General features: G+C 64.2%; 2 protein-coding genes across 2 annotated transcripts; both read left to right on the top strand.

Moving 5' to 3' along the window:
* Positions 1-3,034: 3,034 nt before the first annotated feature.
* Positions 3,035-4,542, top strand: LOC104299224 (zinc finger protein 620-like). The gene is made up of 4 exons (XM_054171466.1): positions 3,035-3,099; positions 3,369-3,495; positions 3,788-3,865; positions 4,430-4,542. The coding sequence occupies exons 1-3, from the start codon at positions 3,091-3,093 to the stop codon at positions 3,847-3,849; spliced, it is 198 nt and encodes a 65-aa protein (XP_054027441.1). The 5' UTR covers positions 3,035-3,090; the 3' UTR covers positions 3,850-3,865; positions 4,430-4,542.
* A 9,846-nt stretch (positions 4,543-14,388) lies between these two features.
* Positions 14,389-16,164, top strand: LOC128898296 (zinc finger protein 586-like). Its single transcript, XM_054171290.1, has 3 exons — positions 14,389-14,569; positions 15,293-15,454; positions 16,159-16,164. Exons 1-3 carry the CDS (start codon positions 14,417-14,419, stop codon positions 16,162-16,164), a joined length of 321 nt encoding a protein of 106 aa, XP_054027265.1. The 5' UTR covers positions 14,389-14,416.
* The last annotated feature ends 326 nt before the right edge of the window (positions 16,165-16,490 follow it).

Raw genomic sequence — 16,490 nt, 5'->3', positions numbered from 1 at the left:
CACTCGGCACGGCTCAGGTAGACGGCGACGTCCTCGAAGGTCACCGGTACCTGCCACACACCGACCCCAGCCTCCATCACGCGCGGGGACAGCCTCAGCCACGGGGGAGAAGGGGCTTGGCCGGCATTTATGAGCCAGGGGCTGCAGCCAGCCGGGGCAGAGCGCCCACCGGCAGAGGCTTAGAGCATCAGCAGCACCTCCGGGGGCCAATTCTGCATCTTCCCAGAGCAGCAGCACAGTCAGACACTGCCTGCAGCTGGCGCCCGTTGGGACCCTGCGTGGTTCCATCCCACCAAGGCCCCGAGGAGGTCTGCCATTGGGAAGGGAGTAAGGGACTCAGGCTCTGCTCTGCCATGGGGCTGCTGTAAAGAGGAGGAGGACAGAGCCAGATGGAGAGGAACCGTGTCAGGGGTGGGAGTCGACGCCATGGGGGAGAGCGAAGCAGTGAAGGGCTGAGGGCGGAAGTGGAGGTCCTGGGGCGCCAGAATGTGCCGGAGCAGGGGCGAACAGCACAGGGGGGCGCTGGGGGCAGCGTGTGCTAGGCCTGGGGGAGATAAAGCCCTGGGGAAGGAGGAAGCCAGGGCGAGCCACGATGGCAGCTACCGAGAGAAGGCCCCAGCGGGCGGTGAGGGGGGAAGGGCCCCGTCCAGAGTCAGACACTGAGGGGCCTGGCGCTGGGGAGGGCTGAGGACTGGGCCGGGACCCTCCTCCAGGGCCTGCTTCCTACCTGCGCCTGCCCTGCCATGGCGGCGGCGAGGCCCCGACGCGGGACCCGCGCTGCGCTCCGGGGCCCTCACTCGACGCCGCAGGGCACTTGTGCCGTGCTGGGGGTCCCTGCGCCCCCCGGGGCCTCCATCCCCTGCCGGGCCGCCGTCCCGGGGCTCACGGCGTCGCTTCCGGCGCGCGGCCGGCGCGACACAGCGAACCGGAAGTACACCACGTGACCTGCCGTAGCCAAGGGGCCGCGCGCTTCCCGCGCAAGCCTCGCGCAAGCCTCGCGCCCGCCCCCACAAGGTCACTTCCGGCTCTAGCCCCGCCTCTCCCGGAAGTTTGGCCGCCGGCGGGTTCCCCACCGCACCCGGCGCCGCCATTTTGAGCTCCGCCCCCCCCCCCTCCCCCCCCGCATGACCTTCAGCTGCGCCGCCATTGGCCCGTGGGCGGCGTTGCGCCGCGGGTGCCGCGGGAGGGGTCCCGGTAGCGGGGGCGGCCCAGCGGCGCGGGGGGGGCGGCACGGAGCTGCGTGCGGGCTGCGTCCGCGCTGCGTCCGCTGCAGCAGCAGCTCTGATCCTGCTGCGTCGATGAGCGAGGCCAAGGGGATGCGGCTCCGCCAGCCCTAGCGCTGGGCCTTGCCCGAGGGTCACACCAGCGCCAGGCACACGCCGGGCTGGGGCCAGAGCTGATGGACGCCGCCTGGCGGCAAAGCACCTCGGGGGGTTGGTGACAGCAGCTGGAGATCAACCGGCAGTGCCCAGCGGGCCAAGAAGGCCTCCAGCAGCCTGGCCTGGGGCAGCAGTGGTGTGGGCAGCAGGAGCAGGGCAGGGATTGTGCCCCTGGGCTGGGCACTGGGGAGGCCACAGCTCCAATCCTGGGGCCCGTTTTGGGTCACTCCCTCCAAGAAGGACATTGAGGAGCTGGAGCAGGGCCAGAGAAGGGCAATGAAGCTGGGGAAGGGTCTGCAGAGCAGGGCTGGGGAGGAGCAGCTGAGGGAGCTGGGGGTGCTGAGCCTGGAGGAGGCTGAGGGGAGACCTTCTGGCTCCCTGCTGCTCCCTGAAAGGAGGCTGGAGCCAGGTGGGGTTGGTCTCTTCTCCCAAGGAACAAGTGACAGGATCACAGGAAACAGCCTCAAGTTGCCCCAGGGGAGGTTTAGGTTGGCCATGAGGAACAATTTCTTGTCCTTGAGGATTGTCCAGGCCTGTCCCAGGCTGCCCAGGGCAGTGGTGCAGTCCCCATCCCTGGAGGGGTTTCCTGGCTCTGGTGCTGAGGGCCATGGCTTGGTGCTGCCCTGGCAGTGCTGGGGCCGTGGTTGGACTCCAGGAGCTTAAATCTCTTTTTGATGCTTTGTTCAGTAGAAGTTTGTTAGGCTTTGGGGTTTATTGAGGTAAGACAGAACACATCTGCGCTTCTCTGTCAGCCTCAGCTGTAGCCCAGAGATGAGCTGCAGGAGGAAAGGTGATGAGCTGCAGGGTGAGCAGTTCTGTTGAAGGTAAGGAAGCTGCTCCAGACTCTCACTGGTGAGTCGGCAGCTCCCTGAGCCTGCACCGAGCCTCGGGCTCAGCTGGCAGGGTGAGGAACGTGGGAGCGTTAGGGGAGGAAGCCAGGGGGAGTCTACGGGAAAAACCCTTCCCTAAATCCAGCAGAGGCTGGAAGGGGCCCGGGGAAGCCTCCCTGGCAGCTGTCGGCAGGAGCTCCAAGGCTGGTGGAAGCGTTCCTGCCGCTGCCGCAACAGCTCCCAGCCCAAACCCTTCCGCGCTGCTCCGCTCCCGGCCGCCGGCCCTGGCCGGAAGCGCCTGCGGGGCGCAGCCCTCCCGGCGCCGGCTGCGGCGGCCGCCCGGCCCCGAGACCTTTGCTTTGTGCCCCGCCCGGGAACGCCGAACGCAACTTTCGTTCCGGGCAGAGTTTTCGTCCCTCCACCCTCGCGATTCCCGGTGCCGCGCGGTTGATGCTGCCGGGGGTGCGTGCACAGCGTACCCGCTGCTGCCGTCCCGCCCCTCGCCGTCCCCTTGAGCGCCTTCCGCCGCCGCGGACCTGCGCACCGGAGCGCTCCCGCCTGCCTGCCTGCCGCCGCGGACCTGCGCACCGGAGCGCTCCCGCCTGCCTGCCTGCCGCCGCCGCCGCGGACCTGCGCACCGGAGCGCTCCCGCCTGCCTGCCTGCCTGCCTGCCTGCCGCCGCCGCGGACCTGCGCACCGGAGCGCTCCCGCCTGCCTGCCTGCCTGCCGCCGCCGCCGCGGACCTGCGCACCGGAGCGCTCCCGCCTGCCTGCCTGCCGCCGCGGACCTGCGCACCGGAGCGCTCCCGCCTGCCTGCCTGCCGCCGCGGACCTGCGCACCGGAGCGCTCCCGCCTGCCTGCCGCCGCCGGCCCCGGCAGAGATGCAGCGGGTAAGAGCGAGTGAGGCCCCCTGAACACCCCCGGAGCGGGGCGGCGGGAGGGCGTGGTGGGTGCTGAGCTGTGGGTGTGCAGCCGCTGTGAGCGTGGAGGGTCCCAGGCGTCCCCCCTCGCCACCGTTCCCGGGGGCAGTCCAGATCCTCCGGTCACAGCGAGGGGTGCGGGATCCGACAGCCCGTGGGTCACCGCAGCCCCCGGGAGAAGCGGTGTCCCACCTCCCCCGGGGTCCCCAAGTGCCCCCCAGCCCCTGCTCTGGTTTCAGGCCGCGGTGATGTTCGAGGACGTGGCCATTTATTTCTCCCCCGAGGAGTGGGTGGAGCTGGCGGCGTGGCAGCGGGAGCTCTACCAGGAGGTGATGATGGACAACTATGACCTGGTCGCTAGCCTGGGTAAGGATGTGACCCCCGAGAGCCCAGCATGGAGCTGGCATCCCTGTTGGGCTGGGAGTGTGGCCAGAGGCTGGGCTAGGGGTCCAGAGGCTCTGCTGGGCGATCTAAGGTTCTGCCGGGGGTCCAGAGGGTCAGCCAGGGGTCCACAGTCTGGGGCAGCAGTGGAGAGTCTCGGCCAGGGGTCCAGAGGCTCGTCTGGAGGCTCTGCGTGGGGTTTGGAGGCTGGGCTGGGGGTCCAGAGGCTTAGCTGGGAGTCCACAGCCCAAGCCCACCTTGCTGTCTCTCTGTGCAGAGCAGGGCCACGGGGTGCTCGCTGCCCTCCCCAGCCTTTCCAGGGCCATCTCCGGTGCGTGAGGAATAACAGCTCCAGGTACCCCCCAAGCCTGCTGCTCCCCACCCTGCTGTGCCACGGTTCTCTGCTACCACAGTTGGCCCTGGCAACTGCCCAGGGGCCTGGACATGGCAGCTTCTTGACCCTGACATCCCCCTGGGCACAGTGCTGATACTGGGGTGGCCTGGGGGTGTCTTTCTCCTGCACAAGCCCCCAGTTCAAGCTCATCTGCAAAAGGGAGCTCGGGGAGGAGGCTCACAGGGGGTTGCTACCCTGGCAGGGGGCACAGTGGTGCTCCTGACATCTGGCACCTGTGAGTGACCACAGGGACACTGGGCTGGGAAACTGATGCTGGCTTAATCAATTAGAAATGGAAGCCCCAGGTCTGGCACGAAGTGGCTGGGGTCCCATCTGCCATCCTCCCGGGGTGGGTTTGGGTAACCCACCTTATCCTTGTCCCCAGCCCAGTTGTCCCACAGGCATTGCTGGGGCGAGGGGAGGCTCTGGTGGGTGAGGGGATGGTGCTGTGGGTGTGGGGACTGTGGCAGGTCCCCCCCTGTGCCGGGGCAGCCCTCATCGTGGCTGCACCTCTGCTCCTGACAGCTGCCTGGGGCAGGACGGACGGCAAGGACTTGTCCCGGGAGGATGAGAGGGGGCGCTTGGCACTGTGCGCGTCCCCAGCCCAGCCGGCCGAGCACTCCTGCTCCACGCTTTGGGGCAACGCCGACCAGAGGGCCTGGGCCGGGGACCCCCTGGGGGAGCAGCCAGCGGCGGGGAGCAGGACCCTCCTCATCTGCGGCGTCTGCGGACAGAGCTTCGAGGACGAGGCGGAGCTGAGGGCGCACCAGGAGGAGCCCCCGCACCCCGCACCCTCCTACCGGTGCAGCGCCTGCGGCAGAGCCTTCCGGCGCCACCGGAACCTCCTGACGCACAAGAAGCAGCGGGGCTGGTCGCGGCACGCCTGCGGCGAGTGCGCCAGAACCTTCTGCCTGAGGGGCGACCTGCTGCGGCACCGGGCGAGCCACGGCGGCTACTGCTGCGCGCTCTGCGGCCGCCGCTTCCGCCGCCAGCGCCACCTGCTGGCGCACCACGGGGAGCACACCGCCGGCGCCGCGCACCAGTGCGCGCACTGCGCCCAGCGCTTCGCGGACGAGGCCGAGCTGAGCCGGCACGGCGCCGCCTGCCCCGCGGCGGAGCAGCCCTTCGTGTGCCAGCGCTGCGGCCGCGGCTTCAGCTGGAGGGAGAGTTTGCTGATCCACCTGCGCAGCCACGCTCCCGAGCGCGCCCACCGCTGCCCCGACTGCGGCCGCGGCTTCAGCCGCAGGGGCAACCTGCTGATGCACCGCCGCGTGCACACGGGCGAGCGGCCCTTCGCCTGCCCGCTCTGCGGCAAGGCCTTCGCCAACAAGGCCAACCTCACCACGCACCAGAGGCTCCACCGCCGCTACAAGACCCTCGGCTGCGCCCAGTGTCGCCTGGGCTTCAGCTCCCAGAGCAAGCTGCGGCGGCACCTCCAGATGCACGCAGACGGCGCCGGGGCCCTCGTGAACGGCGCCGGGGCCCTCGTGAACGGCGCCGGGGCCCTCGTGAACGGCGCCGGGGCCCTCGTGAACGGCGCCGGGGCCCTCGTGAACGGCGCCTGCCAGCAGTAGCTGCTCTGAAGCGTAGCAGTGGCCTCCTTCTGCCCCACCGTGGGACGTGACTTTGCTGCTGCTGCTGACTCACCCCTGGGGCTTGACCTGCTTAGTCAGTGTGGACTCCAGGAGAGCTTTGGACACTTTCTTGCTTCTGTCTTCTGGAGACACCGGCTGCCGAGCTGGCCCCCAGCACCCTGGCTTGGATCAGCAACAGTGAAGCCAGCAGGAGCAGGGCTGGGCACTGGTGAAGCCACACCTCGAATCCTGAGGTCAGTTTTGGGCCCCACACTTCAAGAAGGACATTGAGGGACTGGAGCAGGTTCACAGCCTCTCTGGGCAGCCTGGGACAGGCCTCCAGCACCCTCACACCAGAGAAGTTTCTCCTCCTGTTCAGGTGGAACCTCCTGGGTTCCAGTTTGTGCCCTCTGCCCCTTGTGCTGTCCCTGGGCACCACTCAGCAGAGCCTGGCCCCAGCCTCTTGCCCCCCAGGCTCCCTTCAGCTCTTGCTGAGCATTGCTCAGCTGCCCTCTGGGGCTGCTCTTCTGCAGGCTCTCAGCCCCAGGGCTCTCAGCCTTTGGCTGCTCCCAGAGCTGCTCCAGGCCCCTCAGCAGCTTCCCAGCCTGCCCTGCACTCTCTCCAGCAGTTTTCTGGCTCTTGATCTGGGGAGCCCAGAACTGAGCCTGTGCTCTGACTAGGGCAGAGCAGAAGGGGAGTAGAATGTTTCATTGCAGTTGTGTGCAAAAGAGGTGCCAGGAAGCTGGCACGAGTGGTTACAGCCACCTAGGGCATTTCTGTTAACCAGGACACACAAACCTTTCTCTTTGCTCTCTAAGCACATTCCTGCTCCATTACACTGCACAGCTCTTGTTCATCTCCATCTCGGGGTGCTGTTGCTTGTGCTGTGTCTGCTCTGGGAGGGGTGGCTGTGTGAACAAGGAGCTTCTCAGCTCAAGCTGTGTTTTAGTGCTGCACTGACATGGGTGAGGAGTGAGGCTCCTGGGAAGCACAGAGTGCAGCAGTTTTGTCCTTCCCCTCTTCAGGGTTTGCTGACCAAACTTTGTTGACAGCACGAAGGAGAGGGGTGGAGGCAAGGGGGCTTGTGGGGCAAGGTAGAAACAGTTTAATAATTGAAATACAATAAACCAATGATTGCTAACAGGAGTGGAGGCAGGGTGCAGCTCTCACCCTTCAGCTGCAGCCCAGCCTGTTCCCGGTGAGCGATCCTGCGGCAGAGCAGGTCCTGGAGCTGTGATCCCAGAGCAGAGCAGCTCCTGAACCCGCACTTCCAGAGCAGGACAGGCCCCAAACCAGGGAAGATCCTAGAGAAGAGCAAATCCCAAAGCCATGATCCCAGCAGAGCCACAGCCCCCCTTGTCCCCTCTCCCAGCACGAGGTGACCTGGTGTGAGGTGGACGGTTTGGGCCCCTCGCTCCCTGCTGGCTCCGGAGCACCTGCCCAGCAGCTGGGGATGGCCTTGGTTTCCAGCAACAGCCTAACCCATCTGGGTGTTATCAGTGCTGTTCTCATCCTGAATCCAAAGCACAGCCCTGATGAAGCCAGCAAGAAGGAAAATTCACTCTGCTTTGGCCAAGCCCCAGAGAGTGTCCACTCCTTGTTCCACACCAGGTACCTCAGGCACAGGGTCCACGTTTTCCAGTGCATCCCAATCAATCCCCACCCCTTCCCCTGTGCCCTCATCCTGCACATGTGTGGGGTTCCTTTGGTTCATGACTCTGGGTTTCTGTCTGGCATGAAGGCACTTCTGAGGCAGGAGGGGGGATGCAGGTTCCAGTTGGAGCTTGTGGCTCCATGTTCATGGGGTCCAAGCTCATGATCTGTGGGTTGAAGTTGTTGATCTTGAGGATGTTGCTGAAGTCCGTTGCTGAAAGCAGTCCTGGCTCCATCAGCTTACATTTGCCTTTGGTCTGGGGGGTTCTGAACATGACCCCATCAGGATAACACAGTGACCACAGAGTCATGGAATCATTGAGGTTGAAAAAGACCTTTAGGGTCGACTCCACTCCAGACCAAACTACCCTGAGCACTGAACGGAAGGTGAGGTGCTGGCGGGGTTAGCTGCCAGCGCACGCTGGCCTCTGCCCTCGGGGTGCTCCCGGTCTCTGCACACCGGTTGCTGGATCTGCTTTGGGGACTACACCACCGAGCAAACCCAGCTCTGTCCCGGCCAAAAGGAAAGCTGCAGCACCGAGCGGGTGTGCCCGTGCCCGGTTCCCCCTCCGGGGCTTCGCCGGTGCCTGCCCTGCCCGTCCCGGTGCCCCCCTCCCGCTCCGGTTCCTCCCCGGGCTTGACCCGGTGTGTCTCCATCACCTCCCGGTGTCCCGTTCTCACCGGGGACTCGGTGGGGGCGGCTCGTCCATCCTCGCCTCCGGCCGCCGAGCCGAAGGGGACCGGACCGTGGGACCCAGGCGGAGCGGGGGCGGAACCGGACTACAGCTCCCGGTAGGCAGCGGGGCGGGGCCCCTTTGTCTGCCTGGCCCCGGTGCGCTCCCGCGGCCATCGGTGGGGCTGGGCGAGCACCGCCCCGCTGAGCGCCCGGTGAGAGCGGGGACACGGGAAGGGGGGGGTGGCACACCGGGCTGGGGACACCGAGACCGCCCGGGGATGGAGGGCACCGCGGCGGGAGGGGATGTGGCAGCGGGATGGGGACACCGAGCGGGTGGGGACCACCGGGAGGGGAAGGCGCCAGGACAAGCGGAGGATACCGAGGGGGGAGGCACCGAGACAGGCGAGGGCAGGCGGGGGGGGCATGTCACCACGGGAGGGCACCGGGAGCGGGGGGACAGCGGGAGACGGGGCCAGAGCCGAGGATGGGGACACCGGGGGGAGTGCGTGCCAGGCCCCCGCCGCTGCCCGCGCCCTGTCCCTCTGTCCCGGTGGGTGCGGAAGCGGCCGGTGTCTGCTGGGCCCCTCTCAGGACTGAGCACCCCCAGACCCCTCCGACACCCCTCCCAAAAAAGGAGCCCCGGGGACCGTGGGGCTCAAGAGGCGGTGCGCCGGTGGGCGCAGGTGCAGGGTGCCACTCCAGACCCGCCCGGAGCCCAGGGGTGGCTGCAGGCAGAGCGTGGGCACAGGGATGCCATAGGCACCATGCCCTGCGGGACGCCCTGGGTGGTGTCCCCAGCAGCATGGAGGGTGGGCTCATGGCTGCAGGGTGTGAGGGAGGTGCAGGCTGTGTGGCATCCCCAAGCTCACCTGAATCCCCTGGCGTGGAGGCGCTCAGGAGCAGGATGGGGCCCGAGGAGAGATCCCATTCCCAACCCCCAGCACTCTGCTTCTGAGCATCCTCCACACCCACTCCTGTGCCCTTCCAGCTGCTGGCAGGGGGTGCTGGGCACAACCCTGTCCAACTAAGGAGGCTGCCCTAGGAGCATGCAAGGCAGGAAGAGGAGGAGGAGGGCAGCCTTCCTCCATCTCTGCTAACTAGCATGGCTCCCTGGACATGAGCAGCCCTTTTCTGCACCATTTTTGCTCTCACTCTTTGTTTCTTCATCACTCTGACCCTGTGCCTCACCCCCACCCCAGCCACTGTGGCTGCCAGGCTGGAAGAAGTGGCTGGGGTAGTGATTTGGGTGAGGATGTGGTGCCCTGGCATCCATCCTGTACCATTCTGCACCATGTTGCCCTTGCAGCATCCTCCTCTGCCTTGCTGAGGAGCTTCCTGGAGCAGATGTGGGGTGCCTGGGATCTGGGGAAGGCATGGAGTTGGCACAGCCAGGCTGTGCTGGACTGTGGAGCCCAGAGGCTGGCATCAATTGGAGCACCCAAGTGCCAGCAGGTGCTTCCCACATCCAGGGCAGGCTGGAAGGAAACATTCTCATCCCTTGGGCAGGTTCTTCTGGAGGGAGGCCCTGGACACCCAAGGATGGAGCAGGAGGAGAAGCCACTCAGGGAGGATCTGCTGGGCATGAGCCTCACCAACAGCACAGGTGAGGCTGCCAAAAGCAGGGATCTGGCTCACCTGGCACTGAAGGCACATTGCAGCCTGCCCTCTCCACCCAGGCCCTGGGGCCTCCAGGACCCCCTGGATGTCCCACAGGCATTGGGGTGGGGAGTGCTATGCCCAGCACTGGGCACTGCAATGGCTGTGGTTGGGTCAGGGTCCTTGCTGGGAGGCACAGGCACATGGCTGGGTGCAGGTCTGTGCCTTCAGCCCCCGGTTGCCCCCCGCAGTGCCCATGGGGGAGGGTTCATGCCCCTGTGCTCAGCACGTGGTGCCTGTGGTGGCACAGCTCGCATTTGCCAGCACAATGCCAGGCTGCCCATGCTGCCCAGGACCCCCAGAGCAGCTTCATCTCCCTCAGGAAAGGGCTGGGATGGCATCGAGTGTGAGATCGAGGTGAAAGTGGAGCCGGAGGATGAGTCCTGTGCTGGGTGTCCCCAGGGCCTGGGGACAGGGCCTGCCACCATGCCCAGCGCCTCCAGCGTCGGTGAGTGGCTGCAGGGACAGGGCTGGGAGCTTGGAAGGACCTTGCAGTCCCCCAGAATTTAGTTCCTGTCCCACACAGGCTGATCCAAATGGTTTGGGTTGGAAGAGACCTTTGGGATCACAGAGTCCAACCCTGAGCCCAGCAGTGCCAGGGCACCACCAAGCCATGGCCCTCAGCACCACAGCTCCACGGCTTTGCAATGGGAACTCCACCACTGGCCTGGGCAGCCTGGGCCAGGCCTTGACAGCTCATGAGAAGAATCACAGAATTGTCAGGGCTGGAAGGGACCTCAAGGCTCAGCCAGTTCCAACCCCCCTGCCATGGCCAGGGACACCTCACACTGCAGCAGGTTGCTCACAGCCACCTCCAGCCTGGCTGCAAACACCTCCAGGGATGAGGCTGCCACCACCTCCCTGGGCAGCCTGTGCCAGGCTCTCACCACCCTCATGGGGAACAACTTCTTCCTGATGTCTAATCTAAACCCTCTCTCCTCCAGCTTGGATCCATCCCCCCAGTCCTATCCCTCCCTGACACCCTCAAAAGTCCCTCCCCAGCTTTCCTGGAGCCCCCTTCAGATACTGGAAGTCCACAATTAGCTCTCCTTGGAGCCTTCTCCTCCTCAGACTGAACAACCCCACCTCTCTCAGCCTACCATAGAACCATGTCCAACCTAAGCTTGCTGTGGGGCAGCTGGGAGTGCAAGGCCCCAGAGTGGAGCCTTGCCAGATCCCTCTGCAGATCCTGCCCGAGCTGGACACACAGACTGTGCCTTTCCCTTCACAGGCATCAAAGTGGAGCCCACGGTGAAAAGCGAGGATGAGGATGAGGCATTTGGTGCTCACTGCCCCAACTCCCAGCAGGAGGATGTGTCTCAGCAGCCCCCTGCCTGTGAGTGGGGCTGGGAGGGACACAGCTGTGGGGGACCAAATGCTTTCCAGGCTGCTGGTGCAGGAGAGCTGGGTGCTGGGTGCCAGCATCTGCAGCTGCTCTGGTCCTGCCAGTGCCTACCATAGCACCACACTCTCTGTGTGCAGGGGGTGCCAGTCCTGAGGTCATTGTGAAGGTGGAACCAGAGGAGATATCGTACATGGGGTGTCCCCAAGGCTCGGGTGACCCAGGAGGTCCCACGCACTGCAGTGGAGCAGGTGGGCACTGTAGTGGCTCTGGGGAGAAATGAGTGCCCTGGCTCCCTGGGCACTGGGTGAGGGAAGGCTGCTTGCTGACATGGGGGGGGCTGGAGCAGGGGATCCTGCCCCAGGTACCTGAAGTGGGGCAGACATGGCTTGCCCAGGCAATGGGTTGGGCCAAAATGTCCCCATGGCTCCCTGTGGAGCACCAGAGGTGGTGGTCAGGAAGGCTGCTGGAGGGGTTGGGATGGGAGTTTGGAAGCTGATGGAAGCGGAAAGCTTCACCCAGAGCCTGGCTGGTCCAGCTCAGCATGTTGGCTTGGCTGTGGTGGGTTGTGCCAGACCTGTGGTGAAGAGCCAGGGGTCTGGGAGAGAGAGGGGCTGTGGGGAGAGGCTGTGAGGGTCTCCAGGCAGGCGCTGGAGCCACAGCAATTAATGAGACAGATCCCATGGCTCCCTTGGCAGATGGTGACAGCGAGCGGTGCTCCGAGCAGCCAGAGGAGGCGCAGGTGACTCTGCCCTCGGCAGAGCTGGTGAAGAGCCAGGGGGCTGTGTCCTCGGGGGGACCTCTTGGCCCCCGGCCCCGCATCAGCCAGTGGACGGTGTGGCAGGTGCAGGGCGCTGCGGCTGAGCTCCAGCACAGCCTGGCAGCGCCTGAGCCCCAGGGGCTCTGCCTGGAGAAGGTGATGGTTCCGGTGGCACCAATGGGCAGCGCTGGGGACAACGCCCCATCTACCCGTGGGAAGGGCACCAGCGCAGCCAACGGCACTGAGCCGGCACGGCGTCCCCGTGGCCACGCTGCCGAGCGTCCCTTCGCCTGCAGCGAGTGCGGGAAGAGCTTCCAGCACCGCGGGAACCTGGTCACCCACCTGCGGGTGCACACCGGGGAGAGGCCCTTCGCCTGCACCGAGTGCGGCAAAAGCTTCAGCCAGAAGGGTGACCTGATGAGGCACCAGCGCACCCACAGCGGCGAGAAGCCCTTCGAGTGCAGCGCCTGCGGCAAGAGCTTCTGCTCCAAGCAGACCTTCGTCCTGCACCAGCGCATCCACACGGGCGAGAAGCCCTTCTCCTGCGCAGAGTGCGGCAAGAGCTTCAACCGCAAGGCCAACTTCCTGACCCACCAGAAGATCCACCGGGGCGAGCGGCCCTTCCTCTGCGCCGAGTGCGGCAAGGGCTTCTGCGCCAAGAAGACCTTTGTCCTCCACCAGAAGATCCACGTCGGCGAGCGGCCCTTCGGCTGCGCCGAGTGCGGCAAGAGCTTCAGCCGCAACGGCGACCTGACGCGGCACCGGCGCATCCACAGTGGACAGCGGCCCTTCGCCTGCCCCGACTGCGGCAAGAGCTTCAGCCACACCGGTGAGCTGGTCAAGCATCGGCGAATCCACACCGGAGAGAAGCCCTTCGGCTGCGCCGAGTGCGGCAAGAGCTTCAACCGCAAAGGCACCCTGGTCACCCACCGGCGCATCCACACCGGCGAGCGGCCCTTCGCCTGCCCCGACTGCGGCAAGACCTTCAACCTGAAGACCACGCTGAGGAAGCACCGGCGCATCCACACCGGCGAGCGGCCCTTCGCCTGCCTGGAGTGCGGCAAGAGCTTCAAGTACAAGGGCAACCTCCGGACCCACCGCCTCACCCACACGGTGAAGAGGGTCTACCCCTGCACCCAGTGCGGCGAGGTCTTCAGCCACAAGAAGGAGCTGACGGTGCACCAGGGCGTACACACCGAGGAGAGGATCCTCTCCTGCTACCGTGAGGAAGGGTCCTTCCCCCCCTTCCTCCCTGTGCACCCGCTCCTCGTGTCCCGTGCCCAGCTCCCCGTGCAGTTGGGTGCCCTGGCCAAGTACAAGTAGGGAGGTTGGTGGTGCTGCTGTCTCCACTGTGGCATGTCCCTGCGGTTGGAGCAGCGGCGGAAGGAACCAGACCAGTGCTAGACAACCTTGGCCAAGTACAAGTCTGAGGGCTGGTGGCGCTGGTGTCCTCCCTGCAGCTGGAGTGGCGAGAGGAGGAACCAGGTCATTGCTGGAGACTTGGGCCTGCTACAGGGCTGCTGGCAGGTTGGTGCTGGTGGTTCTCCTGGGTGCTGTGGTGAGTCCTCAGGGATGCTGTGAGTTTTTGGCAGTGCCAGAGGAGTCATCCCTGCTCTGGTGGTGGGCTGGGATTGGTGCTCTGGCCTCAAGCTGCCGCCATTCACTCCCCTAGGTCATGGTGGGGCTTCATCATAATTACTCCCCAAGAGTCGCTGTGAGTCCCCTAGAAGACTGGCATCACTTCACACCAGGCTGTCCCTGCGCTCTAGGCTGTCCCCTTGCCAGGTTTTCTGTCCCTTCACTGCATTTTCTGTCCCTGACACCATACTCCATTCACTCCCCAACCCCCTGCAACTCTCCAGCTGCCCCTTGTCTTGTGCAAAGAGACCCCAAAGAGATGACTCTGAAGCTAGGAGTTGTCATTCCTATGTCCCCACATGAATTCTGAGAGGACAGGGGAGTGACAGGCACTGGGTGGCACTGAGGGGTCCCAACCATCTCTCTCAGTCAAGGTAATGCTCATCATGCTCTTGCTTCCATGTTTCCATACCTGTAAAAGGGAGGTGAACTACCTGTGGTAGCTCCCCACCAAGGTGGGTGTGGGGGGATTAACCCCTTCCTGACCATTCAGAGTCCCAAGGGAGGATGAGGGCAGGACCATGGGTACCATTACCACTGCTTGGGACCAGGGAGGGCTCAGGGGGCAGATGAGCATGGAGCACCCTCCAGTAAGCCCTGGGGTGCAGTGAGTGAGGCCATGTGTATTTGTATCTCTCTTCTGGATTCTTTTCTAAATTAGAAGGTACTTAACAGAGGAAAAATAAAGTTTAATAAAATGGTTTTCTGCTACATTGTGTTGCTCCTGGTCACCCTGGCTCACCGTCCCTTGCAGTGGGAGCTGCAGGTCTCGGGTGGAAGTTGTGGGACCCTCGGCCCTCATTAGGGGTTTCTGATGCCTCCACTTCACTCTGGCACCTGGGCTGGCAGCCAGCACGGCACCCAGCGTGACAGCCAAGCCCTTCAGCCGCTCACTTCGCACAGCCTAGGACACACGGCCGGAGGGGATGAGCCATAGACAGCCAAGCGGCAGCAGCGCCCCGGGGCGGGGCTGGGCAGCTGCCGGGGGCCAATGGCGGCGGCGCTGCAGGTCACGTGGCGGGGAGGGCGGGGCTCAGGCGGGGCCGGCAACGTGCTGCCGGCAGAACTTCCGGGAGGGGCGTGGCTGGGGCCGGAAGTGGCTGCGGGGGGCGGGAGCGAGGCTGGGGAGCGAAGCGTCCCTGGCGCTGCGGAGCCTGCGGGGGCGCCGGTGCCGGAGGGGGCAGCGTGGGGAGCGGAGTACCCGAGGAGAACGATGCCTCCCGGAGGGGAGCAGGGAAAGCGCCGTGATGAGCGAGGATTCCCGGAAGGACTAAGGATCCCGACCGGCGGGGAGCTAGGAGCCCCGGAGAGGAGCGGGGACCCCCCCGCCGGGGCCTGCCCATCCGCCGTGGCAGGGCAGACGCAGGTAGGAAGCGGGTCCCCGGCCCTGGCTGACAGGGGACCGACCCGGCCCTGGCTTCCTCGCCGCCGGACATCGGCCCCCTGACGCCTCGCTGGGGGGGGTGGTGCTGTGTTCACTCGGCAGCCGACATCCTGGATCGCTCTGATTTCCTCGTCCCCCCGTTATGCCGCTCCCCGTCCCGGTATGTCTGCCCTAGCCCCTGCACGACCGTGCCTTCTCCAGCTCTCCTCCGCTGTTGCCCCCTCGCCAGCTCCCTGCCCTGCTCCGCGCTTTGACATTGTTCCTTCTGTGACATTGGCTGTGCGCTGTGGCTGGCTGCTACGTGCAGTTCCCCCTCTACTGTGCCCTGGGTTCCCCAGTGCCGGAGAGATTGGGAACTACGGGAGAGAGTGCAGTGGCTGCTGGCAAGCTGCTGGGAGGGCCGGTTCCTTCCAGTCTGAAGCGTTCCTTAATTCCATTGCTCTGTGCTCCCCTCCCCAGGGCAGGGTTGGCCGGGGGCTGCCCTCGGAACCGGCGCCAGCTGCAGGCAGTGTCTGACTGTGCTGCTGCTCTGGGAAGATGCAGAATTGTCCCCCGGAGGTGCTGCTGATGCTCTAAGCCTCTGCCGGTGGGCGCTCTGCCCCGGCTGGCTGCAGCCCCTGGCTAATAAATGCCGGCCAAGCCCCTTCTCCCCCGTGGCTGAGGCTGTCCCCGCGCGTGATGGAGGCTGGGGTCGGTGTGTGGCAGGTACCGGTGACCTTCGAGGACGTCGCCGTCTACCTGAGCCGTGCCGAGTGGGAGGCCATCAGCGAGGAGCAGCAGGAGCTGTACCGCAGCGTCATGCTGGATGTCTGCGAGCTCTTGAGATCCCTGGGTAAACACAGCGTCAGCTCCTGGGCTCGGCTGGCCGTGGGGGGCTGGGGCTGGGGCTGGGGTTCCACCATATTTTCCACGAGGTGTACAGGCTGTGCCTGGTAATGTGGTGGGTTGAAATTTCCCCCCCAACGTGAAATTGCCAGAGCAGCTCAGCTGGTGGCAGATGAAGCTGTATTGACACCAAAAGCACAATCTAGAGGTATCAAATGCAAAGAATGTGGACAAAATGTACAATAGTCACATGCATTTGCAATTTATGAACGACACAAGAACCCCCTTGGACAGAACCAGGGGGGTAGAAACAGCTTCCTCCTCCCTGCTCCCTTCCCCCACCAGAGAATATTTTGTTAGTGCTTGGGCACAACAAGGATGCATTCAAGGTCAGCAGCAAGCTACAACCAGCTGGAGCGAAGGCAGAGGAGAGAGTCAGTGTACACAACTATCTCTGTTAGATTTCAGGCCAATGAGATTCCTTAGACCTTGTCATTATTTTCCCTTTTACACCCTAGGGTCATTTATTTACATTCCACTACTTTACTGCTCCATCTGTGGAAAATCTCCTGGGTGCAGCCTAAACCTGCCACAAGTAGTTTTAGGCTGATGCCTACGACAACCCCACAGAAAACAGCGGGAAGGTAAATAAATTCCCACTGGATGTAAAAGGGGAATAATGGCAAGGCATTGGTCTGGTGACTGGCATGCAATTAGTGCATAGTGTGTCCTGGCTCTTTTCTCAGCTCTAGCTGATCCTAGCTGGTGGCTTCTGCTTGGCTGTGCTGACCTTGGCTGTGTTCTTTGTTGTGGCTAAGCACTAACAAAGCTACGTTCTCCGATTTCTCCTTGTACAGCGTGGGGGGTGGGGAGGGGTAGCTATTGTTAGCCCCCCTGGTTTCATCCAGAGGAGGGTCTTTGTGTTCATGATGTATTATAAATATCTTGTACAAACTCATTGCATTTCATGTTTCTAGATACTAGATTGCTTGTAAAGATAGCTTCACTGCCTTAAAAAACCTTCTGAGCTACTCTCAGGATTTATTTTGGGGTAATTCTACAAATTGTTGTTGAGAGC

This window comes from Dryobates pubescens, chromosome 21 (assembly GCF_014839835.1).
Source record: "Dryobates pubescens isolate bDryPub1 chromosome 21, bDryPub1.pri, whole genome shotgun sequence".
Lineage (NCBI taxonomy): Eukaryota > Metazoa > Chordata > Aves > Piciformes > Picidae > Dryobates > Dryobates pubescens.
The sequence above is the reverse complement of the archived record's forward strand: the minus strand, read 5'-3'. Positions and strand labels throughout refer to the sequence as shown.